Source organism: Oryzias latipes, chromosome 1 (genome assembly GCF_053564925.1).
Source record: "Oryzias latipes strain Hd-rR chromosome 1, Olatipes_Hd-rR_3.1".
In the NCBI taxonomy this organism is placed as follows: Eukaryota; Metazoa; Chordata; class Actinopteri; order Beloniformes; family Adrianichthyidae; genus Oryzias; species Oryzias latipes.
The window spans coordinates 27,470,958-27,495,906 of NC_136237.1; the positions used below are offsets into that span (position 1 = coordinate 27,470,958).

Here is a 24,949-nt window from a genome sequence, read left to right on the forward strand (position 1 = left end):
TTGCTTTAAATAAATATAACTTTTATTAAAAAACACACATCAAAAAAAGGAATGATATCATAAACAGCTTTCAAATAAACTGCATCCATTACATTACAATACTTACAGTATCATTACCCATCCTTAAATTATATTTGTAGCACACGAAACTTTGAGAAAACTGGGGAAGCCTTGAGGGATTTTCAGACCAAAGGTGGCAGCTGCACTTTTGCTATTTGACAAATCTTTACAATGGCTTTAAACCATGCACCTGTACTTTACAGAATGGAGTGCACAGAGAGCACAGCAGGTAGCTGTTCAAGCATGGCAAGGCTAAAAGGAAACTTTTCTGACAGCACACCAGTCTCATGGAACTACAGCCTCTTTATTTTTGCCTTTTTTGTTGTTTTTATAATAGTATTGTTCTCAGTGTTGCACACAGATTTCTGCTTGTGCGCATTTTGCTTTTTTCAAACAAGCGCTACACATTGCACTTAAAGTCTGAAAACCCCCGATAAAAATCAAAATGGCAGAAAGGTTGCACCTCTTTATACCTTTAGTGTCTAACTGCTTAAAAGATTTGAGTGTGAAGCGACTGGTTGCTTAACTTGTGAGCCGAGCACGCGCAAAGTCAGGAAAGTCATTCAAGTAACGTTGACTCACATAGAAACACTCTAAAGCATCTTCAAGTATGGCTATGCTTTGAAACCCGCTCTATCTTCTGGCACCTTGGCTTTTCTCAGCAACCTGCTACTGTAGCTGGGTTCTGTACAACAAAATTCCACATTTGCGTTTGAAGTTTTATTTTACAAAGGAGTTAATAAAACTAGAACTTCTAAGCACTAGCATCATCCTATGAATGTAAACATTGCAATGACAGTGAGAGTAATATTTACAAAAACATCCTGTAGATGCCAGCCGTCATCATCCTGGAAAAGCTCTTTTGATGTTCTGTGTAGAGCCAAGGGTCAAGTTGACCAAGTATTGAACCTACATGAATATCAACTTGAGTTATACTCCTGCAAATCAAATGGTTGGTATGTACAAAGTGACATAATTTATTCTTTTTTTTCAAACACATACATTTTGCTTAAATATTTTCCTGAAAAATAAATGAAGTGCTTTCAAAGATTGCGTGAAATAATTGGCTTGGGTTTTTAATATAATGCAATTATATGGGATCAATTAAATTGAAGAGACAGGGAAGAAATATACTTGAGTGGTTTTAAATAAAATCTGTACACGGCCACAGACGTGCAACTAAAATAAATGACTGCCATGGTCTTGGCTCATCGCAAAAGCATTGTTTTTCATTTATTTTACATCATTCCCTTTAGTTAACTTATTACTCATGAGTCAGAATAAATGGTAAAAAATATTCAAGAAAGTCTTTTTCTGTCTCTGTTAACTGTTTTTGACAAGAATGCCATTGGGATTGATGATTCACTGGCAGCTCCCTGAATATTACAAAACAGGTATGGGCAGTGAAGATTCACACACAATTAGATGAAAATGTCCCTGATTTTAGAGTAAAATCAAAGTTCAAGTAGTACTTTCATAGCACAGTGAAAGCAAGAAATGAACTTTTTTTTTTGCCTGTAGCTTACTTCTAACTGATCACTAAATGTTAAAAGTAATGTACAAATGATGAAAATTATGCAATAATCCTATTGCCAAACTAGTTTTGAGGTATATATCACACCATTTTTTTAATCATTTAAAAGCCTTCTCAATGCTGAAAGAGCCTCACATTGTACGTTCTCTAGTAGGTTAAATAGCACCTTATGAAATAAACTCAGTTGATCAGAAGAAATACAATGAAAAAAAGGCGTCACTTTTATACAGACAAACTTTCTAACAAGAAGTTCAGATAAGAAGTTAATTTACTGTACAAATCTTACCTGTTTATTTTACAGTCAGAATTTTATAGATAAACTTTGAAACTGACACCAAGCTTACCTTGTTTTGTTTTCTCAGTGTATAAAAAGCATGTTTGCACCACAGACAGAAACAACAGGTGATTTTTTTTCCCCCCACACATTAGTTCATGGAAGCTGCAGCAAAGAACATCTAAATCAGTTTCTGAGAACCAGCACAACCGTGTAAAACACATGTTTTTCACCCTTAAAATGTTTAAAAATGCACCATGAATATAGTTTAGTTGTACAGTAGAAAATACTTTTAAGTGATAAAAGCACCAATGACATTTAAGTTTTAGAAACCATTTAGCATGAAACTGATTCGCTCTCATAGCTTGCTCACTCAATCAATCACCTAATTCATAAAACTTGCATAAGAACTGTGACATGATTCTTGATGTACATGTATTTCCAAGTATGTAACCTTTACTCCCAGAAAGTGCTCCTGAAAACTGATTTTCCAAAAACCATTTGAAACCTGAAGCGTTGACAGTAATATTTTTCAGTGTCCTTTGTCAAATGTTTTATGGTCTTAGTGTGAATGCAATAGAATTGATAGTAATAGAAACAATAGTGCACAGTGAATAGTACATTTTAACAAAATCTGTCCTATGCCCAGATAATGTTACAGTTTTTCTGAAACAAGAAAGCAACCAAATGTTGATTTGTTCCCAGCTGTAATAGATCCTTGTGTGTCAGACTGAAAGCACCAGATATACTGAATTTTGCAGAAGTTATCTGACAAAAATCTGTTCTTCGTTGGGAGCTGCTGATAAAGCTCAGTTGTTGAAGAGATGAAACACCTGGTTTGAATCTCAGCACTTATTTTTTTTACTATAAAACACATGGCTGCTAGAAAGGCTTTAGTGCCTGTGTTTTTTTTTTTTTTTACTTAGCACCTTTAAGTTCCTAATGAGAAGTTCTTCATGCAAATCGACTGTAAGGCCCTGTGACCTTGGTGAATGCATATGGACTTGTATTTACGTATGTGTTAGTTGTACTTGATAAGGATCCTTCCATTAGTGCCTTGATAAAACGCTTGTATGGAGGCTCCCCTGTAGTCTCTGATTCGGGATGCTCACGCTTCACCCCCTTCTTATTTCCCTTGGTTGGTGTTCCTTCACCACCATTCCTTTCAGCCTCCTCTTCCTTTTCCCGAGCTTTTTCTGCCATCTTGGCTTCCCATAGGGCCAACCCATGCTTTGCTTCATTCAGATTCTTATGCTGATAGAAAACTAAAGAGATGCGTGTAGGGTGGTTGCGATCTGGATTTTTAAGTGGTGTTGTGGCGTGCAGCTCCCGCTTTGCACATTCAATGAGTACTGAACCGTGACTTGGTGCCACAGCCACGCCACCAATTTCAGGATCCAAGAAGTTATGTTCATTGTCAGACCACACCTCTGGTTTTTGTGGGGTTGTGGGTGTCTTTGGTGTTCCAGGTTCCTGCTTGATATTTGAACCCATGACACCACCATTGGGCAAACTTAGTTCTGACTGAGTATCAGGGTTTAAACATCTACCACGGAGCTGAGCTGAAAGCATCTGTGGGTCAGGAATACCCATCTCTGTCTTTACTTGAGTATGTAAAGGATCCAGCCCAGAAGGAAGGATGTGAGGGTTCTGATGGAGGTATGTATTTGGGTATTCTCCAAGCTGATTGCTTTTGCTCACTACGGGTGAGTAATCCATGCCTCCGTGGCCAGAGGGCATCCTTGAAAGAGGGTCAATAAACTGGGCATCCAAGGGTCTGCTAGGACCATAAGGGTTGTAAGGTTGCATAATTTGAGCTGGTCTCATACCATTGTAACCATTGACCTGTAAACCTGACTCGCTGTATCTTGGTGGATAATTAACATCAAAACGCTGATGGAGTCCATACTGTTGCTCAGGGTAAAGAGCTGGTAGCTGTTGTTGGTACATGTTCAAGTGCTTTTGGTTTGCAAGATAGTATGGGTGGCAGTTGTCGAGAGGCATTCCATTACGTTGGTAATCTGGGTATGGACGATTTGGCCCATTCATGTAAGAGTTTGTTACATTAAGAGGGGAGGGGTAAGGGCTTGCTGGTGCTTGTGCCTGAGTGGGACACATGCTGCCTGGCTTGGAAGTGCTTGGAAATGACCCAGGGGAGTTGGGGAACCTCATGAAACCAGGATGTGTTGAGCGAGAGTATGGGGGAATCATGCTTTGGTGCTGCTGTTGTGGATGCGCCCCTAGGGGTTGTGATAGATGACTTGACTGCATTGTGGCTCCCACAGCACCTGGAAGAGGTCCTGGAAAATAATCAGAAAAAAAGAGAAAATCCTGAGCATCAGAAAAAGAAATCCCAGGTCCCATTGATCATGGCCATCCTTAACTGCTTGATATTATACACCATCTCCTTCAAAGAACGTATAATCTCTAAAACAAAAATCAAATTACCTGTCATTGGAGTGCTTTGAGCTGTATTCTCATAAGTGCCAGCTTTTGACTTGGCCAGGCTGGCCTTTTCTGCCTTATCACCAGAACCTTCCAGGGTGGCATTCTTGTTGGCTGCTGCCTTTTTTGCTTCCAGCTTCTTTTGCCTGCAAGACTTGGCGGGCTCTGCGAGCATGCGTATCTGACGGCGGAAGGTACTGAGAACTTGTATGGCTCCTGACTTCATTTTTTCCTGCTGACCTTCCTCACTTCCAAATTCATCAGTGTTGGAAGCCTTATAGAGAGGTAACACATGGAGTTGCTCATCCTCTGGTATTCTTCCAATTTCTCGATTGTCCTCCCTTGTTAATGTACACACCTGGAAAACAGTTAAATGCTTACACGTGAGTTATGTCATACAATAAAGGAATAGACTGAAATCTAGATTTCACTTTATATATTACATTACAATACCATGTTTTGATTGTAATTTTTTAAGGACTTGAAATAAAACAAATTCTGAGATTTGCATGGACGTGTGCTGAAATGTTTTTCTTTTAATGTTGTATTTTTTGTTTTTTAAAGTACCATTTGTGGTAGTTTCACATATGTGTCTAAACTAGTCACTTCATGAATAGCAGTTTATTGTCCCATATTTATAGTAAACAAAAACGGTATAACTGCAAGGCGTTAACTCCATATGAAACCAGCTAGTTCTGTTTAATTTAATAATTTGACATTAGCTTGCATACTGTCCTGCTTGCATTTTTGGTGCAAGTTTCCCATAAGCCTAACTATTGATGTCTGCTCCAGCTATTGGGATTGGTGGAAATGCTGACACCAGCTGGTAGACCACAACATATTATGTCACAGCAAAGAATCACTGAGTTCAAATTAATAACTAGAATCAAATAAAAATAGTAAAAATAATCCAACTCAAATGCAGGTTGATCCCTAAATTCTACCAGCAACATAGCTAGTAACAGCCCGCCAGAAATCTAGTGAAGACTTACCACAGTGCTGCCACCCTGCATGTTGTGGAGATCCCTGTGAGCATGAGCGCAGAAGTCCATACAAGCAGTGACACCAGAGAAGGGCCGACCCTCCTTGAGTCCCAAACGACAATCTGGCGCTCTGTGCTCATGTTCCACCTGTAAGCACACAATGAACAACAATCATTGAGTTCTTGAAAGATACTAACAAAAATATAATCATTATAGGATAAGGATCGCTCCAACATTTTGATTTTTTGTTTGGCTGCAAATGATGGACATGCCTATAGATGAGCTAGAAAAGGGTGTTGTTGCCCATAGTTAAACCCAGTTAGCCATTACCACTTAATGACTGCTCAGTCTCATCTTTTGACTTGCCAGTTTGAAACAAAATGTGGCTAAATGACATGGATGTGAACGTTTTATTTGCGGATATGATAAATAGATTTTTTCTCTTACATGCATCAAGTGTGTAGCAACTACTATAGATATTCAGATTTAAAATTTTATTGATCAACAATTCATAAATGGACAAAAAACAGTGAAACACAACATATAATATATAAACAATTTACTACCAGTATTTGTGAAATAAATAACTGTAAATTCAAGCAAAATAAGATGTACATTTGAACCTACCTGGTTTCCATATGCTTCAGGTGCCATAGCTTTATATAAAGGCGCAAGCAAAGTCGCTAAATTTTGAAAGTTCCGCTCCACTTTCTCTTCCTGAAAGACAAAGTTTTTAACACCAAGGCCCCTTATCTTGACTGTGTTTTAAATGTAATTATGACACAGTCATTCTCTGTTAGTCTGCATAGATCACCTCTCTGACATCATCTCCAAGCAGCTTGAATTTCCTGGGAATTTTGCTCCGAGCAAATTTACAGCCATTGTAATACATGCTCCAGGAACAGCCAAAGGAGAAAGATGCTCCACTTTCTTCAGGGTTTAATCCCTGGCATGCACATGTCCTCCTAAAAAAAACCCAGAGATAATTTAATGGTTTTTGCCAGACTTGACACAAATGAAACTAACCGAAGAGTACATATCAAATATTATAAAAAACTGACCCTATGACAAGCAGGAACAATTTTCATTAATAGCACACTCTTAAATTAAATAAAACAAAAGTAATGGCTCTATTTGTAGTTTACGCCTGGAAAGTATTTACATAGCATTTTTTAAAAATTACTTAATTGTCAGACTTTGAAAAGAAATGCAAAAGCTGTCAGTTAAGGCATATTGTCACTTACTCTTCATTGAAAGCACAGCGCCGTTGTGTGTGAGCTCCATTTTTCTTTAGAGTTTCACTCAACTCGAGGTAGAGGCGGTCAGCCAGACTAGCTTGGATACCCTCCCAAACTAGTATTACAACAATGATGCAGGCAGTTTCACACCTATGACCTGTACGTTCACGCACCAGGACAAGTAACTTTTCTTCTACACTAGATCGACGGATAACCTGGAGTTAGGAGGATATAGGAATGTTTTCAAACAATTATTTTAGAAAGAAATTCTAGGCATGTCATTGATTTTGAGTACCAAACATTGAGTAAGTTGTTCATACCCATTTAGCAATTGGGCACCCTTGTGTGCTTTTTCCTTCTTTGCCAGTGTAAATTACTTTTTCAATCCTGATGGCACGGCCAGTTAATCCAGACCTATAAAGCAGAATAAATGTGTTAAAAATGAAAAATAATAAAAACACACAAGGTACAAATAAAAAACAGTTTATCTGTACTATAGATGTATCTTTAGTGTGTGGTTTACCTTTTTTCCATCATCTCCCGAATGCCAGGAACAGTGGGTGCTGAGCCCAGGTGAGTGTAGTAGGGGCCCTCATCCTTCTCGACGATTTGATCTAAATACATCAAATAATGTATTAGAATTTGTTTATAAGCTTTATGCAGAGCCTTTTTGAGACGGTTATCATTCTTCCAAGAAGTACTTGTCAAATTTCAAGAAAATCTTCTTTTAACACTATAGAACTTACCAACACAATGGCAAGAGGCTATGTCATACTGAGTTTTCAGGGGTGTATCCAAAAGATTCTTAATAGGGGTATCCAACAGCTTCATAGGGGAGTCAACAAAACTTTGAAGGAGTTGCTCCTTTTTAGGAGTGGATTCCAAGCCTTTTTTCGTAGATTGGGCTGGTATCGAGGATTGGACATCTCTTACTTCAGTATTGGTTGACAGTATTGTAACAGGGCCTGAAGATTCTACCTTCACTTTATTAGATGAATGGATGAGAAGGCTTTTTTGTTCAAAAACTGTTGATAGTTGGTACTGCCTTAGACTTTGTTCCATGGAAGCCAAGATACTCCTTGGTATTTTCTTGTGATTGCATGGGGATGGGTGATTTTCCTGCTTGACTTGTAGTCCACCTTTGTCTGGCTCACGCATATGTAGCAGCTGCCCCTGCTGCTGTGATGTAGGCAGCTCAAACCGGGGCTCCATTTTTATAGCTCTCTGGGACTGATTTAATTCAGAGCTCTGAAGGGGATGAAGAGGATTTTGGAGCTCCTGCTTTTGCAACAGGTGCATACGTATAGCTGCATTCCTCTGAAAGTTTGTTTGTGGACCCATGGATCCCAGAGGTAGTTGAGGTCCCCTTTGGAACTGTGTGCAAGAACTCTTAAGCTGCGGTTCAGCTTTGGGATGCATCTGGTTTCTCACCTGCTGGTTTAATGCACCTTGTGGTAAGTGAGGTTGGGACTGTGTTGAGGTCTGGGTAAAGTCCATCTTGTTGTGTTTGTGGCAGTGGTTGTTAGGCAGCTGTGGTTGAAATTGCTTGAGGTTTGGTAGATACTGTCTTTGCTGTTGTTGCATCTCTGCTTTATTACTATACATGAATGTGGCATGGTTGCTGTGCTGGCTGTTGTTGGCTTGAGCTAAATTGTTTCCAAGAGATTGGCTGAGTTGAGGCAAGTGCTGTTCTGGTGGAGGCTGACTATGTGGTCTGTAGTGGGGAGACTTCAATTGCTGCTCTTCAAACTGTGGTGGGTGAGATAAAGGACGCTGAAGTTTACAGTGCTGCTGTTGCTGAGTAAGAAGTCCAGCTGACAGTATATCCTGCAGATCAGTATCATCACTTAAGTGCTGAGAGTCCTTCTGGAAGTAATTATTTCCTTGTTGATTTTGAGGGAAGTTTTGCTGATCAGACATTTCAGTAACTGGCGTTTGCTGCATCTGAAAGGCTTTAGGGCTTTGATGCTGCCACCTAGTGGCAGTGTTTTGCTGGGATGGAGCAAATTGCATTTGGTTGGATAACAATTCTGGAAGTTTTTGCTGGGAGGTGTTTGACCCTGGACTCATGTCAGCTAAACTTCTCTGTATCTGAAATCTTTGCACTGGGCCAGGCTCCATGATTTGGGTATCACGTTGGGGACTGGCTGTCCTCTCTACATTAGGCTTAGGAGGGAGAGCTCTCCACATATCTTGGTCTTGTGTCTGAGAAGGTGGTGCCTGCTGCTGTGTGGAATTTGAAGGATTCTCTTCCATCCAACCTGTGTTCTCCAAACCATTTCCTTTACCAATGTGATGTTGATGTTGTCCCATCTCATCATCGTTGTTTTGTGTTCTGCCATTTTCTTGGAAGTTCTGAGGTTGAATTCCACACTGACTTCTCTCAGTGCTTAGGTGTAAAAACTGATCAGAACCAGATTTCTCATTTTGGGCCATCCCAGAGTTAGCAAAGCATCTATATCTACCATTTTCGTCAATTGCGTGTTGAGCATTACTGCTCCTCAGAAAAGGGCTGTGGTCAAACTCTTGCTGGGTGTTTTTATATGCACTTTGAGGATCTGATTGGTCTGTAAAATGGGGTATGCTGGTTGGATGTTCTTGAGAACAATTGGTGTCATTTGTTGGAGTGATCTCGCCTGATAGTTTCCTCATTTCTAAAGCAGAATAAGCATGTGGTTGCTGCTGTTGCTGGTGGTCTGCTCCAAAACTGCTTGAGAATCCATTTACAAGATAACTGTTACAACTGTTGCCCCTTTCACTGTTTTCAGGTGCCCTGGGCTGCTGCTGCTGAGAATTGGGCATCTGCCCTGAAGGAAGCAACCCTGAGGCTAAAGCAGGGGGTTGAGCACCTTCACTAGACAACTGATTGTCCAGTGAACCATTGACTGTATCCAGCTGTGATCCCGATGTTTGTGGTGCAATTGACACTTGCTCAGGATAATATTGGGACAAAGTCTTTTCTAATAGATCACCTGGAGTACTCTCTAAGGTTGAAGAGGCTGATACAGCACCATTGGGAAATTGTTTATTCCGTGGCCGACCAAAAATATCTCCATTCTGAATAGAGTGGTTCCTTTTATCCAAACTAAATTCCCTCTGTGATGAGCTGCATTCAAAATTAGTTGCATTAGTCAGCTCAGGTAAATTGTCCACCATTTCAGAACTTGTGCCATCATTTCTTTTGATTTCTAAATCTACCTTCTTTCTCTTGGGCTGGTGTAGTAATGTATCCCCTGTGAATCCATGCTTCAGCTCGCCATTCATCAAATCTCCATTCATTTTGTAAGACTCCTGATCAAATAGGCTTTCTTCTGATGCAGGGATGATGCAATTCTCCCTGTGTCTCTTCAAAGAGTTTGATACTTTGTTAGGGTTGTACTGTACTGGGCTTGTAATCCAGTTGTTGTCTCCTGTGGGCTGCGGAGAACCTTCAGAAAAGTGGCATCCATTCTGGAGTCTGGGAGAGATACTGTGAGGAATGCCAAACTGTGCTATCATTGAACTTTCTTCCTTCTCATGCTTGGCCTGGTCTGTTTCCATCTGGCCTGCTCAGAGTCCATACACTGGGCTGCCCTCTGTCTGTCCTGCAGAAAAAAACAGAAATAATTCAGTTTGCTAATTGTTTTAATACATTTTCACAATGTAAAAAATATTGTGGACAACACACACTGCTTTTCAGCAAATGTTTGGGGTTTCTACTTTTCTAAATGTAAGTGTATTAATGCAGCAATAATCTTATCTTCAGACCACACCCATTTGAACTATAATAGGATTATTAAAACTTCATATTTGTTCTACAGTTCTACTAAAAATGTATCTTTGCAGAAAAAACACACTGAAAATAATTCAGCCATCTCAGTAATTTATGTGGTTTTGTTTTTGCGGCTTGATGGTTTTTTGCAAGCATTACAATAAGCTTATTTGACCTGGTGGCATATACCTGGTGGCATTGAGACCAATCTTTTTTTTTTTTTTTACTGGGTGGCGCAGTGGTTAAGCACTCTTGCCTTGCAGCAAGAAGGCCCCGGTTCAAGTCTTGGCTGAGGGACCCGAAAGAGAATGCATTTTCTCCCCATGAATGCATTGGTTTTCTCCTGGGACTCCGGCTTCCTCCCACCATGCAGAAACATGCTTCATAGGTTAATAGGTTACTCTAAATTGCCCTTAGGTGTGAATGTGAGTGTGTATGGGTGTGTGATTGTGGCCCTGCGACAGAATGGCGACCTATCGAAGGTGTACCCTGCCTTCACCCACGAGTGACCCATTAAAGGACAAAACGGGTTTAGAAGATGAAGTAATGTTTTTTACCACCAGCTTTCCAGACTGTACTTCTGCAGATCTTTTCTACATTTGTAATACTTGTTTGCTTCCTTGTTGAGAGCTGTCTAAAAAGTGAAGCTTAAATGCGGAATTACACCATTCATCAAAACGCCATGATTCATTCCCTTCATTGACTTCAAAGTCACAACAATGGAAATTCAGCGAGTTGAAAAGGCACACTTCAAATGTGCTCACCAATCAGCTTAATGTGCACACCTATGCAACTTAATGTGACTTTTCAAGTAAAAAAAATGTATGAATGGCTTTAATGGTTTTACCCTGTGTCATAAACAAATTGCAGACTATTTGTTGCATTACGGTTAGAAGTGGCTTTAATGTTTCAATTTGCCAGTTTTGAATAACAGAATGCAGTTTTTCTTTTAGTTATCTGTCTTTTATCTAGTGATTTCATATCAGACTTGGAAAAACCCCACTATGTATCCAGTGTGGTCAGATTCAACCTCACAAAATAAAAATGTTAAAAAGGAAAGTTTCTTATAAAATTTGCCAGTGTAAAGCAGCTATTAAATTCTTAGTAAATGTTTTGTCGGTACAATAACTTTAAATCAACACATGTGAAATATAAGTAAATTTATTATTACGTTTGTCATCAATCACTCCCCTAGTAGTCATAAAGAGCTTACCTCCCCATATTCAAAAAAATTTTGAATACATATGTCCACAATATAATTTTACATTTTGTTTGTTTTCTACAAAAAATAAATAAAGGCCTTGGTGGAGCATCCGTTATTTTTTAAATTAATTCAATAATTTAGTGTAATGATTTTCACCCTTATACATACTCAAAACAAAGTATTGAAAAAATGTCATATTCATCTGACTTAATTGTATTTAAATGCTCTGTTTATTACTGTTACAAAGATATGTATATGTTATATTATTAACACACCCATCAGTTATTCATTTTAATGCATGGTGTGCACAGGAAAATTATCCATTGACATGAAAAGGTAGAATGGCAACTACGTTCAGCTTTCAAACCGAAGCATGTTTACACAACCATGCTAAAACATAATTGGACCCAGATCTGGATCCCCTCAAATGCTTTTCTGTTTTTCTAAACCTTCTTTAGGTCCACCACAGGTTGATCTTTGTATGTAGTGCTTAGGCATGTGCCACTTAGCAGTTTTGTCCTCCATCACTGGGCCTGATTATTGCATCTGGAACTAATTGGGATAGTTATCATGCCGGCAGAACGGCTACCTTCATCTGTTCTGTTGTTTAAGTCTAACAGCATCTTTAGAACAGAGACTAAGATAAAAGCCTTACAATTTAATCAGTGGGGGAAACAACAAAACAGGTAGTGACTCAATAAAAAGAACAATCCCTAAAATCAAGCTGTTGTTTTTACTTTTCCTTAAGAAATGTCCAGTCTTGGGAAAACATCATTGAGCAAAGTGTTAAATCGAAAAAGAGTCACCACCAGTTGCTCACAACTTGCTCTTGGGGAGTGGGATAATAATTTACCCTAATGATCTCCTTCTCTGTGTTATTTACCCTTCCTGAACTTAACCAGTGCCTCAGTCCCACCAAATTAGAGCCTTAAAACCTATCACTAACGAGTACTCTGTTGTACGCAGTCTGGACGCTCCATCTGCCGTCACTGAAAAGGAGCCGATGCAGAGCAGCATAGAGACAAAACAGATCTTTATACTGGCTTATTTAATCTAGACAATTTATATCAGGAAAAAGACCTAAACATGAAAACTATCACCATTTTTTTGATTTTTGCAAATGTATTTAACATTTCCAAACTAAATGGCAACTAACAACACCTAACACACTCTTGAAAATTAGAAATAAGCAAATGGCTTTTAAAGAAACAGCAAGGGAATCCCACTTCCTGATCTCATGTGGGTTCTTCACTTTTAATCTGGCCCTCTGAGCAGTCTGAAAAAATCTGCAACAACCTCAGGAGGTTTCCGTCTGGTGCTCAGCTGCTTTCAGGAAAACTCCAGTCCTAAGGGACACTCCAGAGTTTACAAAGCACCGAGCAGAGCCAAGCAGCTTGTCACAGTTGGATACACCCACACTGAAAAAAAAAGAAAGAATCTTTGCACACCCAGAACAAAGCCAGAGATCCCAGCTGTGTGTGCGTCTTCCCAGGATTCATATGAATGTACAAACACAAACACAGTTGTGACGCTATGCTAGAAGTCTGACTTTAAATGCACACTTTAAAACATTTGGCACCAGTATGTTCTCCACCTCTCAGAAATGATTAACAGGCAGACCTATTTTTGCTCTGAAGGTGGAGTACTGAAATAAACCAAACATTGGAGTACTATAGACGCCGGAGCGAATAATGCTTTGGCTTATTTCTTTCCGGTAGCAAAAGCTTATCAAAGAATTAGCACTGATTAAGTTTGAATTGTGGCTTAACTAACTTGACTTGTCATAAAATCCCCACCAACTTCCAGAAGTGAACTTTGGTGCCTTTTGTGCTATTATTAGTGGTCAACCTCACTGTTGGCGTGCACATCAGGTTGATTTCTGCGAGCCATTCCTCTATACTCTCATTTCAACCTGCTACCCAGTCTTTAGGTAATCATGCTAATCGTATGATCTGAGTAACTCTGTAGCTGTGATCAATGTTTTATTCCTAAATGAGCATTATTAGTTAATAGAATAATTCATATACATTAGGAATATTGTCTATGCACAAGTCAAATGAGTAGATAATCTCATGAGAGGGGTTTAAAAAAAAGTAAAGTACCTTAAACACATCTTTGCAACTAAAGTTACGAAGGTTTCACAGTATAAGTGACTTGTTATCACTCTGCCTATTCACACTCATCATTAGAAAGACAAAGTGATGCACATTTCACATTTCAATAGCACTTCTATTGTACAAGGCTCGACCCCAACAAACTGCAGCTTTGGTCTGCCTATCTCTTTGAAAGTGAAAATAAATGAAAAGTTATGCAGAGCTGCCAAACTTTTTTAGCTCTCAAAATAACTAAAATTCAAGAAATTTACATTTAGGATTGTTGTTAGGAGGAATTAAATCTCTATGTCATTGCAATTAACTGTGTAGAAATATGTAAAGGGGGTGTTTTATTCTGTTCAGCCTCCACAATTGTGACCTACATAAAAAGATTAGTGGATAAAAGTGGATTATTAAGTAGTGTATTTTTCCATCATAAAACAGCAGATAAGAATGAGGAGATTATTTTTGCACAAATGTTTTATTATCTGAAATTGTCTGTCTTTCTCACACTGAGCCATGGCCCTATTCTACTGTTATGTATGTTCAAACCAAAAAAAAAATGTATCTGCAATGTTCCTCTTATGTTTCAAATATTTGGAGTGCACAACGATGAACAAAGTTGGAACAGACTCACAAAAGTTACACAGGTTTAACTGAAAATATCACCTGACTTAGACAGTTGTTCGGTGTTCAAATGTTTCTATAATCAAATTCGCATTTTCAAAAACTGGAACAGCCTTTTTCCTTTTTATTACAACACTAAGGTAGGGATGTGGGCCCTTTGTAGAAGTAGGATTTCCTTTACTTTAGAGAGCTTGTGAAATATGAGAAGTGCCATGGCAGATGTAGACTACTTGGCATGACTTGGCAGCCCTGTGTTACATTCACCACTACAGCAGCTGCCATAAGACTTGGCTTTCAGCGCATTTAGGCTAAGAAGCCACCTTTGTTTATATGCCTTGCTACCATGAGTTTTTTTTTTTTAAAGTTAAAAAAACCTGACCGGTTTGTTAAGCAGACGTTTAAATCAAACCCGCAACTGCCAAGCCGCACAACCATAGCAGAATTTTGCTGAATAGCCCAAAAAACTGGCTAGAATTTCAAGTGTATATTTCCTTTTCTTCTCTGAAATAGCCCCTTTATGTTTCCTCTTTAAGAGATAAGAAAGTTGAGCATGCAACCAGTCAAAAGCCTATAAATATTCAAAGTGTTAGGTAATTGTGAAACTGACATGTGCCTTTAACTCATTCATAGTTATTGTTTGAGCCTATTAATACTGTTATATCTATTAACTAAATGTTTACTGTCGCTGTTACTTTTTTTTAGCATTTTATTTGATACTTAACAGTTCCAGTTAATGGTTTACATCCACTTTATTAGGATCAGTACATTTCAATTATCCACATGCTTTAGCCTCTTTTTTGCACAGTTGCAACAATCATGCTAAAAAAAGCAAAATTGTCCAAATGGTAACATGTTGCTCCATAAAGACAGACTGGATTTACACAGTTCGAGGGGCTGGCAGGCTGGGCTGCCAGTGAAACCTCATCCCTAGCAGCCCTTTACTCACGTAATTAGGTCAGAGGACTTGCATTACAGTGTTTTAAATCCCCTTCGTAAAAATAGAGCCAAACCTGCTGCTTTACAAACCTAACGACCTCTTATTGCTTCTTCACAACTGTACACCAATATAACAGCAAACACTAACAAACACTTTGCAAATCCCCGACCAAGTCTGAAATTTCATTATCCGAAAAGCCTTTTTTTTTTTTTTTTTTTTACAAAGGTCTTTTTAAATGTAATGTTGCAGCAGTCTGTTGATCTTCTGAGAGGGTAAAGGCTGCCCCCTCAAAAGACTTGTGTAAAGAAACATTTTGAAATATGAAACTTGCGGTGCATGTGAACAGTTGGCTCCAGTGTTTGGAGAGCAGAAATGGGGCTGCACTGAAACAAGTGGTAGGTCAGCGAGCACCAACGTTGTAAGCACAATATGAGGCAATGTCCTTTTAACACATGTCATTAGTGATGGTCAAATGTTTAACAGGCACAGATGCTCATTCATCTTCAACGTCTTCTCATGAGGCACCACACACACGCTTGTGATTTACGTCACATGGTATGTGCAGGCAACTTGGTGAAGGTCGGCTGTGCATTCTTTTTTTCCCCCCATAAGATGAAACATATGACATTGCTTTTAATAAACCCTGGAGTGTCTCTGAAGTCTGATATTCATACAAAACAGATTTTCCCCCTTTTTTAGACTATTATTGAAGCATTTGTCTGTTATTCATAGGAACTTTTTGGACGGAGCTGGAAAGACATTAAAAATAAATGTAATCAACAGTGTTGATGGAGAAGTTTTACGAACTTACAAACTAAATTAGAACAGACAAGTACATATGAATGTCAAAACTTTGAGTTTCTTAGCCAACAAACAAATGTGTGAATGATATTTGATCATATTTGATACTGAACCCTATTAGCGTTTTAGAGAATTACCTGAAATGAACTGAAAAAAATAAGCCTTAAAGTTCTGTTTTCAAAACCCCTTTTTATTGCTAAAATGAATTCCAACTGATGTTATTGCAACTGAGTCTAAGTAACTTTGAATTGCACAACCTTGTGTCTGGTTTTCGCCCACTTATCTGCTGATGTTTTCTGTGGTTTAAACACTTTATTGTGACATGATGACAGTTGCACTTTAGAGGAACAAACCCAAGAGCCTCCTCTACATGTTCTTTCAAAGTCAACCTGAAAGGACAACTCTGCAATGAAAATGATCACTTTTGCCTTTTCAATTAAGTGCAATCCAAATGTCTTTGCTCATTGCCTTATTCTCACTGTGAGGCAGCATTTCACTTGATTTAGCATAGGAAAAAAAAAAAGATTTTGCCCACCCTTAATTTAAATACATCAGCAACAGATTGTAGCAAAGACAAAAGAGGACCCCAAATGTTGTATGTCATTTTTTTCCCCTGAGAGCCACCTCCCCCTCCGTGTGATGAAAGGATTTGTTCAATCGACATTGTTCTTTATGTCTAATGCAATACAGATGTGGCAGGGATGGTTTCCATTGCCGTCTGTTTGCCTGCTCTGATTTTTGTCTCATTGCCTTTTCTCACTATATCTTTTATATTTTTAGATAAAATAAACCCAAACTTCACTGTTTCTTTAAACGTATTAGAAAGATTTAATAGGTGAGCGTTAAGATTAATGCTTGAACTTAAAAACAATCCTTTCAGAATCCTTATTTTTTTTTAAAACAAACAAAAAAATATGCTATCATAACAAATCTCTGTAACAACAGTCTTGACAGTAATGGTTAGCTCAGAGGAGTTTATAATCAATCACATAAGGTGAAAAATGTACATGGAAGCACAATAGGGCCAGACCAAACTGTATGCACAGTTAGAATGATTGTTGGCTACCAAAGGCTTTTTCTTGGAGCAGGAAAGGATAATTACCTCTTAAATTTGTTTTGTTTAATATAACACTGTAATAAATTAATTCCTAGGCCTAAAATTTGTAACATATCAACATTGGCATTAAAAATAAATTTTCACAAAAATGAAGCAGAAACTCTTGAGAAATATAGGAGAGTCCTTCTTTAACATGATCTTATCTCTGATGGTGTCACACAAGATACAATGGACTCCTGAGGAGTTCACAAAGCATTTTAAAAGACAAACTTCACTTGAGAAAACACAAATCACTCTTTAAATAACAGAGAATTTATTTGTGGTTTGTTTAGAATAGTTTGTTCTGCTTTAAAAAAAAAAAAAAAAGAAGTGGAAGTGACTAACAGAATGGGTTGAAGGTCTTGTAGTTAATGACTCAGGAAACATGTTCCCCCATATCATTGAGTTTAAAGATGACACAGTTTCAGTTTTTTGCAGGCACTGTAGGCATTGGTAATTCATTTTTTTATGTTGACGGGGACAAACCCCACCTCTTTATGTTTTTGATACAACTCGTTTCACCGGTATCTGGGAAAGTCATGAGCAAACACAAAGTACAATGCTGGTAAACGTGACTTTCATCTTATGAAACCATTTTCTCTATTAAACCACTATAGGAGTGTTCCAACCAAGCTTTTAGAAAACTAAGGCTTTAACAGTAACTTCTTTTTTTCAACTTTTGTTTGATTATTTGGCGTGATAAGACAGACAAAAGATAAGGCACTAAAGTACCACAGATAAAGTCTGTAAACCACCAGACTTGCATTTATTTATGTACAAATACTCATGTGAGGCACAGTATTTGTAAGAATCTTTAAAATTCAAGTCACCTAAAGATTTGTTTTTCCTAGAACAGGTCAGTCCAGATAATAAACAGCAGTTGAACATTAGCTCACCTCTTACTTAAACCTGTTAGTCTTGGATTCTTTTGCTGTTCAGTCTGCTCAAGCTAATGCCTACCCTGCCTTGCCTGGAAGCTCCCTGAGCACTGCTCATGCAGGGAGTCTAAACCTTTTTTTGTGCCTTCAAACTGCATCACATGGAGACTGAAGAAATGAGCGAAGAGCACAAACCTCCTGACCTGCCCCCAACCCCTCACAGCAGCACCATGTGTTCCCTTCCAAATATGTCTCCCCCACAACCCTTTGTCCGTGCACCAGTCAATATATCTGACTAACATGATGAACTTTGCACACAGCAAAGTTAATTTCTTTCTGAGTGCACAGTAGCCATGGTGACCATCTTCTGAGTGCTTCAAATCCCATCTGGTCTAAACATTACCCCAGAGAGGCTGACAACAGAATAAGCTGCATTGGTGTGTTGAGAACATGTGCTTTGTGCATTTATGCTAGCAGCAGTCCAAAAAACCTGCAATATTAGTAAAACTTTAAACCTAAAGGTCATATGGGAGATTTCAGATGTGCCCAGTAAAACTGTGAAAACTGCTGTGAACTAAAAGAAGCACAATGTGAAGAAACACAAATAGCTGCATTTTTTTCCAACTTCAAGTTTTTTCTTAAGTTTACCTCTTCCGAATGCTCAAACATCCTCTGTCTGTTTGCATGATCCACATCCACACAAGAAACAAAAGGCAGAAAACTGAAGAAGATTCTCACAGAAAGGAAGTAACATGGCACCAAAAGGCTGCCAGGAAATTCTGAGAGGACATTAGTGTGGACAACATTTTGAACTATGACACAGCAAACACATTGTAATCCTTGTTTTGAGACAGTAAAAAAATGTTTTTTTGCACAATTACAGATTCTTTGGCACAGAAGATGGTGCAACATGCTTCTTTATCTTGGACATAGCCTGAATACAGCTGACAATCTCTTCCACTTGATTATTGTTACCTACTGCCATAGGTAAAGTTTAACTATGAAATGTTTTACATAAATATGTAATTTAATGAAAACCAAGTTTGGTGATCTTCCACATGCAAATAAGCTGTTAACATTTGGCATTTCATAAAAACAAACCTTAGATGGTTTTGGTCTTTACATTTAAGTTTGTAACATATTTTTCACCACCATATTGGGGGACAGAAGATATAGAAATATTGATAAGGCAAATGTTAACTACTTGTTTCAGCTGGAACTGTGTTTGGTAAATAGAAGCAAAATTAAAAAATTAGACCTAAAATAAACCCAGGGCGAAAAATTAAAATTAAACTGTGTTTGATAGATGGGATTTAACTGAAACTGACTGATCCTTACTTGCTTTCATGTCTAATGGAAGTTTAGAATTGGAGATGGTAGTCTATTTATGTTACACATTTGTTATCCCATTATGCTTTGCACTGTCTTCTGAAATACAAGAAATGGTAGTGGCTGTTATTAAGCTGTGTGCTCTCCCTTTCTCAATTTTCACACCTCTGTAAAAAGGTTTTTACTTTTAAAATTTCACAAAAATGTCACGTCTTTACTGTGGTCTCCTTTTGGCAATTCATGGTTCTGGTTGTGTGTAAAAAGTCAAAGAAACATTGCAATTATGGTTTGCTACTTAGAGACAGAGTAAGAAGCAATACGAAACGTCCGTCGACACGAAGCAGCAGCGCTAAGGTAGGAAGAGATACCATTCGCTCGGGGACAGTTACGTAACATCCCACTTGTCTCTGTCCCTACGCGGAATTCCTGGATGGTGTTTGTAAACAGAACGGCCATGTGCGTGGACTCACGTGGAGGAGGCTTTTGAGCTGCTGCCCTCACCGTCTCACCCCCGAGGTAAACCCTGACATGGATACATGCTCACAGGGCCAGAAACGCTCCCATCAGTGCTGTGCCACTCGAACAGCGCCTTGTCACTCTCACTCCGTGTCTACGACTACGTTAGGCGAACAACCCATAGCCTCACCGAAAAAGAAGGCTGCAGGTCAAGACTGGAAATAAAGGTGCAAAGCTCATGGAGACTCTTGTTGTTTAGATAACTCATATACTACCTCATATAATCATGCTCACAGGTTTAAAGTATCATCTGTTAAACAAACTTGTTCCATCGAAGAGTTACAACTTTTTAAAGGGCTGAGTCTCGGTGGGGCAGAAGACCGGGTATTATTCGTGTAATTTCAAGGTTTTAATACATTTTGTTACTTTTCTTTTGCACATAATCTAGTGAATCCGGTGATTAATATTACCTAGTAATATTTTGCGGATTGTTTGGAGATGGAGAAAGAATGCATCATTGCAAAAGAAACTCCTATAATACATTTAATTGGATGAATTGGACTGAAGTCTAAAATGAGTCCTATTGTAATGCAAAATGAAAACAAATGGAGGCATGTAGCTGGAGTTATTTATCAAAAACTCTGCAGCTTAAACATTAGTTCACTCAGCAGACTGTCTGTAGGAATCTGCATGTGTGCAGTCAATATAATAGCTTTGTGATTCCACTGCAGTGACTGGATTGTAGCTTGCTGCTGTCCAACAGAGCTCCATAGAGCTTCACTCAGTGGTAAAATCAATACTGCAGAAATCAATGCAATTCTCAGTACCTTGTAGATTTGTCCTACAAAAGCACTTGAGCTCTGTCCTGCCAGAAAACAAAACATGTCTAACCTATTTCCTGGCATGTTTCAGTCACATTTTTGCAGCAACCTCTGGGTCAAAAAATGATATGTGGGGCTGGCCTGAGCTGGGTCAGAGGTGAAAGCTTGGGTAAGTGCTTAGGCTTTGTAAGGAGACAGCATTGTTGCAGAACGCTATGGCAACTGGACATTCTCCCCAGAGGTGATATTGTCTTTGCCCCCAGAGTGACTCAAGGGAAGCTTACGGCCATGACGAAGGAGCAATCCAAGCACGCAGTTTTATCTGTAGGTGTGGATAGAAGAGAGAAGCTATGTGCATGTGATTGATCCATATGGCCCTTCCCCCCACTCAGCCCCCTGTAGCCTAGCTTATGCTGTGATGCCTTTTCAGCTACTGGTGTAGCAGCAACCATGCATAAATCCCTTAAAAATCTTTATTCTGAGATTGTGCATTCATATTTTACTTTAAAACCTTGTAAGGGTAAATTAAACTCAAAAGGGTTCCATGGCTTTACTAAGAAAGCAACGTCTTATATATATCTGTTCACATGACAATATCTTAGCATGGTGTTGGATGTGTCACATGATGCAGCATGCCGTCACAACACACTTGAATACTACAGATAACCCCTAGATTAAGCCCCTGTGTTGATGCTGCACAGTCAATGACCATTTTTGGCATAACACAACAAAGCTATGTCCTCGCCTGCAGAGAGTTTAACCACAAGCTGAGTTTAAAAGTTGGCCATGCATAGCTACTAAAATAGAGTATTCTTATATGCTTAAAGCATGAGAAGTGTGAGAGCCTTGCAGTTGTAACCACAACGAAGACAAATGCTATGTACTGGATAGAATAAGAGATCCCTAACATAGAAAAGAATTCATCTTCTGCTCACATAAAATCATGTAAGTTGGTTTTTAGTCACGTTACAAGCAGCTGACTTTTTAAGCTTTGCTGTTTTTCTGTTTTTTTCCCCTCCTTCTTCATTCAGCTGCTGCTTCTCAAATTCTCTTTTGAATACGTATAACTGGAGGACTGTGTTGTTGCTGGTAAACGCTTCCCCTGTCGCTGCTGCTGTTCTCAATCAAAGCTCAGTCATTGTTCTTCACCTTCTAGACATCCATTTGTTTTATTTGATAACTTGAGGCCATACTGTGGTGATGTCAATATTTATTTGCTAGTAGAATACACCATATCTTACACGTGCTGATCTTAGAATACTGAATCCAGGAAAACAGAGTCTTAACAGTTTAAAATGCACTAATTAAGACAGGACATGAGTTCCTTTTGTGAATTCAAATTGTTTGCTTGATACTACTGTCAAGAAGTATTGTAGATTTAATATGATATTTTTATACTTACATTGAACTTTTAAAAATGAACTTTGAGGTTCATGTATTTAAAAGTCTTGTTCTGCTAGTTTGCCTTGCCATAAGCTTCATTTCTCTAAAGCACTGTAGTTCCTGTTTTAGAAACACCTTAATTGTAAAAATATTCTTTGCTACTTTAAGTTGCTTTTTACAAAAAAATAAGATTTCTTATGTTTAGTCAGGATGTCATAAAAACAGAAAGAATAATAAAAAAAACCTGCTCCAAAATGAACTTTCTTGTTTCTCTTAGTTAATGGTGCTGTAGGATTGAGTTTCATTTTCTTTAGTGGATTCTGACCTTGTCTGTCATCCAAACGCTATGCTGCCATAGTTCTCTCTTTTTTGTTTGTCATTAGGATTTGCCTTTGTGTCACTCAGCAGTGAGAGCAACTGTAGCTGATTCAGAGATACACCAAGCCAGAAGCCTTTTCTACCTTATTAATGTGCAGTCACTGTTCACTTAGAGCTAGACATGTCCTGCTGCTTTAATACAAACACACACAAGATTGGGTTTTGAAAATATAATGTTTTAGTAGGTGACACAACCCTAAAAGATGTAAAAGGAATTTTAAGTTGAAATAAAAAAAGGTTTTTTACTTACCATAGATTTCAAAATCTGTTAAAATGTGTAAAAATAGTAGAACAAAATCAAAAAAAATAAAAACTACACAATTTCACTCATTCTATTCAAATGTTAAAAACATAGCCTGACAAAGCAAAGTTCAAATACCGAATGAAAGCATTATAAGAACAGGCATTTCATTATAGCCCCTGAAAAACTCCTGAATTAGCAGTGCTAAGTGACTCAGAAAAGAAGGGATGCATTCAAAGGCAACAAAAATGTTAAAGTGAACACAGGACACACTTGAGCAGAAATGCCCTGTCTTTCAGTTCCAGTCGGCAAAAACAAAACGAAAATCGTCAGCCATGTTGGAGTAGGTTTATCTAATATCCCCTCCTTATTATGTTGCCTCTTTCTTTTACGGTGGGGGACATATACTGTGGCTCACCTGATCTAAAAACACACCAAAAATAGACTCAAGGTTAAAAGGGGAAAGGGGAAGCAGAAGATTAACACACTGAACAAAGTCTCACCTTCTTTTTACGTCCCTCCACTTTGTAGAAATTCCAACAAACCGTCTCGATCTCTTTAACAAATCCTAAAGGGCAGCCATCTTGCCTCCTTCTGTTCTATGAAACAGTCTATCCTCCACATCAATATTCATGGAAACCAGTCTGACGTTGGCTCTCATCATCAGGAGAAGCCAGAGTGTCGCTGTTTCGCCTGTCTGAGAGTCATGTGTGAGGCAGCAGTTGCACACGAAGCTGACCAAATCAGTAAGCAACTCTGCGGGGAGAGCTTGTCTCTGTGAGAAACTCAAATATTCACAAACCCACTTTGCCTCTGAGTCCTTCCCACACAAAGCCACAGTTTTTCTCCCCCCTTAGCTCCCTCTTTTTTTCTTCTTCTCTCAGCCGTACACAATAGTGCACACTATGATGGCTGCCCTCAAGCACTGGAGTGGATTCCATGAACAAGACAGGACTCCACCCTCAATGCACTTTTTTGTTGAATATTGCACCGGTCCTAACCGTCTGACGATGGCAGAGCAGAAGTTGCCTCCACCCCCTTCCTTTTCTCAGACAGGAAGCCGAGTGACTCAGGGTTTTTCCCTCCCTTTTCTCTTACCCTATTTTGACTTTTTTTTTCTTTCTGTCAGAGGTTGCAGAACTTCCTCTTTGATATAATAGTGCCTGTTAAAAAAAACAAAAACATTTTTTTTACTTCAACAGTCACACACAGCCGCTTTGCAGCTCGCCGGCTGTATCACAGTTTGACATTTCTTGGCTGGCCCCCTTCTTTTTTTTTAGTGATGTGTGAGGCAATCCAGCAAGTGTGCAGGGAGTGTACTTTGCTTCAGTCTTCAGCCAAGACCCACCTCCTGTTGACACCGGCCACGTGGGCTTCAGCGAGAAAAAGAGGTGTGTGACACAGAAGGAGACGATTAAAAAACCAAAGTTGGTGCTTTTTAAATAAATGAAAGTGATATTTTTGTTGGTCTGTATTTGAAACCTGCAGGGTTGTAGTTTTTTGGTTTTGCCATTTATGTAGTTCTTTTTACATCTTTGAAGCTAAAGGTCATATGCAGAACTGGAATGTGTGCTTACAGGCTCCTTTTACACTATAATTTTGCTATTCACCCCCCACCCTTTACTTACTAGCAGGTGTGTGTTTTCTGAAAATAATCTGCTTTTTTCTAGGCTTAACAGGAGACCCCCGCCGTATTCCCAGAAGCCCCTGCTTAGCTTCAGTGACATTTGTTGACTCAATACTTTAAGGCTCAGGGCAGAAAAAGAGATTTGTTTTTACACTGAATGGGGGAGGGGAAGACACAGAGGGAAGGAGGAGGCACTCTGGACTGCTGCACGGGTCAGGACAGCACGCAGACTTTTAACGTGCACAGAAAAATGTGGCCCTAAAGTCAGACAAATGTTGGCACATGTAGGTGCTTATTGCTTTTTTTATGTGTTAAATTGTGATGGAAATTTCCAAAAATGTGTGCAGGGTGGCCTATAGCTGAGGATATGAAATAAAAAGGACTATAAGTGGACTAAGTTAGAATAGCGGTTTCTTATGTGTTGAATTGCCTGCTCCAAGCAAAGCAGACTTGCCAATGCACCCCAACAAAGTGTGCTCCTCATTTGTAGGGCAGCCTGTGTTGGCTTTGACTGGTAGGTTTCCCTCCACCTCACTCTTTCCTGAAGAAATCAAAAGGTAACTAGTTTGTAGGCTTTTGTCCTGTCCAGTGACTAATGAGTTTAGAGGGAAACATGCAGTAACACCAGAAATGTCACTACAAACACCTAAATAACACATGGTCATTGACATACCATGATGCCTCGACTGTTTACTCGTTCAACATGAATCTGCTGACTTTTACACGAGAAAAATGCCTTCTAATATAAGTTTGAAAAGTTTTAGCACCGATATGGAACAAATTAAGGTGCTGC

At 38.9% G+C, this 24,949-nt stretch overlaps 1 protein-coding gene across 1 annotated transcript; it reads right to left on the minus strand.

The window, feature by feature from the left end:
- On the minus strand, positions 1 to 23,421 carry LOC144994441 (methylcytosine dioxygenase TET2-like). The gene is made up of 10 exons (XM_078952286.1): positions 23,033 to 23,421; positions 7,281 to 10,118; positions 7,058 to 7,148; positions 6,855 to 6,948; positions 6,541 to 6,749; positions 6,111 to 6,261; positions 5,924 to 6,013; positions 5,306 to 5,443; positions 4,317 to 4,671; positions 1 to 4,168 (listed from the first exon to the last, which is right to left on the minus strand). The coding sequence occupies exons 2-10, from the start codon at positions 10,072 to 10,074 to the stop codon at positions 2,823 to 2,825; spliced, it is 5,268 nt and encodes a 1,755-aa protein (XP_078808412.1). The 5' UTR covers positions 10,075 to 10,118; positions 23,033 to 23,421; the 3' UTR covers positions 1 to 2,822.
- Positions 23,422 to 24,949: the final 1,528 nt, after the last annotated feature.